Raw genomic sequence first — 2,874 nt, forward strand, 5'->3', positions numbered from 1 at the left:
TCAATGTTATAGAACAAAAGCATATCTAATATTTAAGTTTACACATTGATTTTTTTCCCATTATACTCGTTTTAAAATTCTCCGTGTGGAAGTGTTCCATTGGTATAGATATATGTTTACAAAATACCAAGACATAAAAATTATCGAACAATACTTAGTGTAGTGTTTCAAGTTGCTAGACATTGCTACACTAACTATTAAGTACCATCTTAGAAATCAAAGAAAATAGCATAACTAACATCCTATAAATCTTTACTACGCTAGATATTGAAAGTGCTAAACTTAAGTTTATATGCATTCTGTTGGATCGGATTGATTAGAAGTAATAGTTATCTAATAATAAGAGGAAGAGGAATACAAATGTTTTCTAAACTTAGGCACTGTTTCCATATTTTGCGCGCGCACACACACAGCAAATTTAACAAAATATAACATATGATCAACAATTTCTCATAACAGGCATATGTTTATGAAAAAATAAATCTCAATGTTACAATTTTATGAATATATCCATCTCTAAGAGGGCTACTGTGTTAGTTTAATTAGTCTAAATATAAAATTAAGGCTATGCATTGCATCTATCCTACCAGGCTACCACTTGGTTCTAGCTACAAACGTCCTAGTAACTCCAGAGCGCGACATCAGCTCCGGCTCCGCCGTCTGCGCAGTCTCCATTGTCCCAGTACGCCCCGGTGGCCATGGTAGGCGGTGGCTCCATGAGCAGGCCCTGCGCAAGGTTCGCGTAGTAGTACGTGTCCGAGTCCGTCTCCCCAAACAAGCAGTCGAGCTCGAACATGTCCATATGTAATGTGGCTGGCGCCTCAAAAGTGGCATCACCGGAGGTTTGCGCCGTCTCGGACGAGGGGACACTGCACGCCGACGACGACGGGACGGCCACGCTGGAGGCGACTTCCTCGACCGCCGCAGCGGCACTGGTGGCCTCCGGGCGGCGCAGCAAGTCTGCGACGGCCTGGACGGCCGCGCGCCGGACATCAGAGAGGTTGGAGAAGGCGGGCGGCACCGAAAGCAGCCACGCGGAGTCCCGGAAGTTGAGGCACGCGGCGGAACGGCCGCGCAGCATGAGCATGGCGACGTCGTGCGCGCGCGCAGCGGCCTCGGCGGTGAAGTACGTCCCGAGCCAGAGGCGTGTGCCGCGGTCCCCGGGGACGCGCACCTCGCAGACCCACCGGCCGCCGTTCCCACGGCGCCGCACGCCGCGGAACACGGGGTGCCGCGTCTCCCGGAACTTGGTGCGGCCCGCGGGGCGCTTCGGCGGCCACGGCCACGCCGTCCCGCCGCGCTCGGTCGTGGACGAGGAGGAGGCAGAGCTCGAGTGCTCGAGGCTCATGTCCATGGCTGTTGGCTGGCTGCCGGTCGATGGCTCGGTGGTGGTAGCTAGCTTGAGGCTTGTGCTCGAGCGAGAGAGTGAGAGTGTTGCTTAGTGTCGTGCTCGTGCGTGCGCGCATTTATACGTGTAACAATAAGATGACAGCTGTTTCCTTAGCCGCGTTGCTGCGTCGCGTCCACTCGCCGGATGGCAAGACGCGCTTTGGAAACGCAGCTTACGCCGTTCTGTGTGCACTCCAGCGGGTAAGACGCGTCTTGGTCTAGCATCCCTGCTCGTAGCCGCCTGCTGAGTTCACGTGTTGTTAAGTCGCTCTCTGTAACGTCGATTTGTGGCATGGTGGCGCTTTCCTGCAGCGCGTTATGTTAGCACGTGGGAAGCATGGCGCTTTCCTGCCGGGCGTTTGCCTGTTCGCTAAGTGAGTGTGAAGAAGGTCAGGTCAGGTCAGGTGCCACGCGTGACTCGCGACTCGTGAGGCTAGCGACTGGCATAGTGGTGGCAACTGGAAAGGGCTTTGCTGAAACTGAAAGCTTGCGTTTAGTTTTAGTTTCAGAGGCGTTTGGGTTCCATGTCAGTATCTATTAAAAAAAATGAATAAAGCTAACGTCAGAGTTTTAGCACCTCAAAACGAACGCATTTTCATCATTAGATTATTAGCACGAATCTCAGGGCAAATCTAACCAACAACTTGTGCTAAATCAGATAGACAACGGTGTGATTGCAAGATATATAACCTGAAGCACAATTGCTATCATAAAATAAGTGCATAAGTAAAGAGCTCGGTTAAGAGATAACCAAGGCATGCAGAGATGACGATGTATCCCGAAATTCACCCCTTTGCAGATGCTAATCTTCGCTAGAGCGGTGTGGAGGCACAGTGCTCCCTAAGACCCACAATGGCTGACCGTATTCTCCTCACGCCCTCACACAATGCAAGGTGTCGTGAATCCACTAAGGGACCCTTGAGGACGGTTACCAAACCCGTACAAATTGCCCGGGGCAATCTCCACAACTTAATTGGAGGCTCCCGGAGATTGCCCAAAGCTTTACACCATAATGATTGAGCTCCATGACAACACCAACCATCTAGGCCACCCAAGCACCGAGGATGAACAAATTGTAGGGTACCAAGCATCCAAGAGTAAAAAAGCTTCTCAAAATTTCACTTCCATGTATCACCGTGGAGAACTCAAACCCATGCATCAAATGCAATGGCAAGAGCACACGGAATGCTCAAGTCCTTCTCTGCAAATCCCACCACAATAAATAATGCTATGAAGAAATATGAGAGAAAGAACAAAGGTGAAGAACACAAAAAAACGCCAAGATCTAAATCCAAAGGGTTCCCCTCACTTAGAGAAGATATGGATTGGTGAAAATGTAGATCTAGATCTCCTCTCTCTTTTTCCTCAAATAGACGCAAGAATCAGGGGAGGAATAGAGAGAAAGCAAACGACAAGAGGTCAACAATAGTGGGTGAAAACTTGCCCAGATTCATTGGGGCCATCGGGGAAGAAGACCCTCTTAAA

General features: G+C 49.8%; 1 protein-coding gene across 1 annotated transcript; it reads right to left on the minus strand.

Moving 5' to 3' along the window:
* Positions 1-455: 455 nt before the first annotated feature.
* Positions 456-1,634, minus strand: LOC109761767 (dehydration-responsive element-binding protein 1H-like). The gene has a single exon (XM_020320588.3). It carries the CDS (start codon positions 1,352-1,354, stop codon positions 620-622), a length of 735 nt encoding a protein of 244 aa, XP_020176177.1. The 5' UTR covers positions 1,355-1,634; the 3' UTR covers positions 456-619.
* Positions 1,635-2,874: the final 1,240 nt, after the last annotated feature.

Source organism: Aegilops tauschii, chromosome 6 (genome assembly GCF_002575655.3).
Source record: "Aegilops tauschii subsp. strangulata cultivar AL8/78 chromosome 6, Aet v6.0, whole genome shotgun sequence".
In the NCBI taxonomy this organism is placed as follows: domain Eukaryota; kingdom Viridiplantae; phylum Streptophyta; class Magnoliopsida; order Poales; family Poaceae; genus Aegilops; species Aegilops tauschii.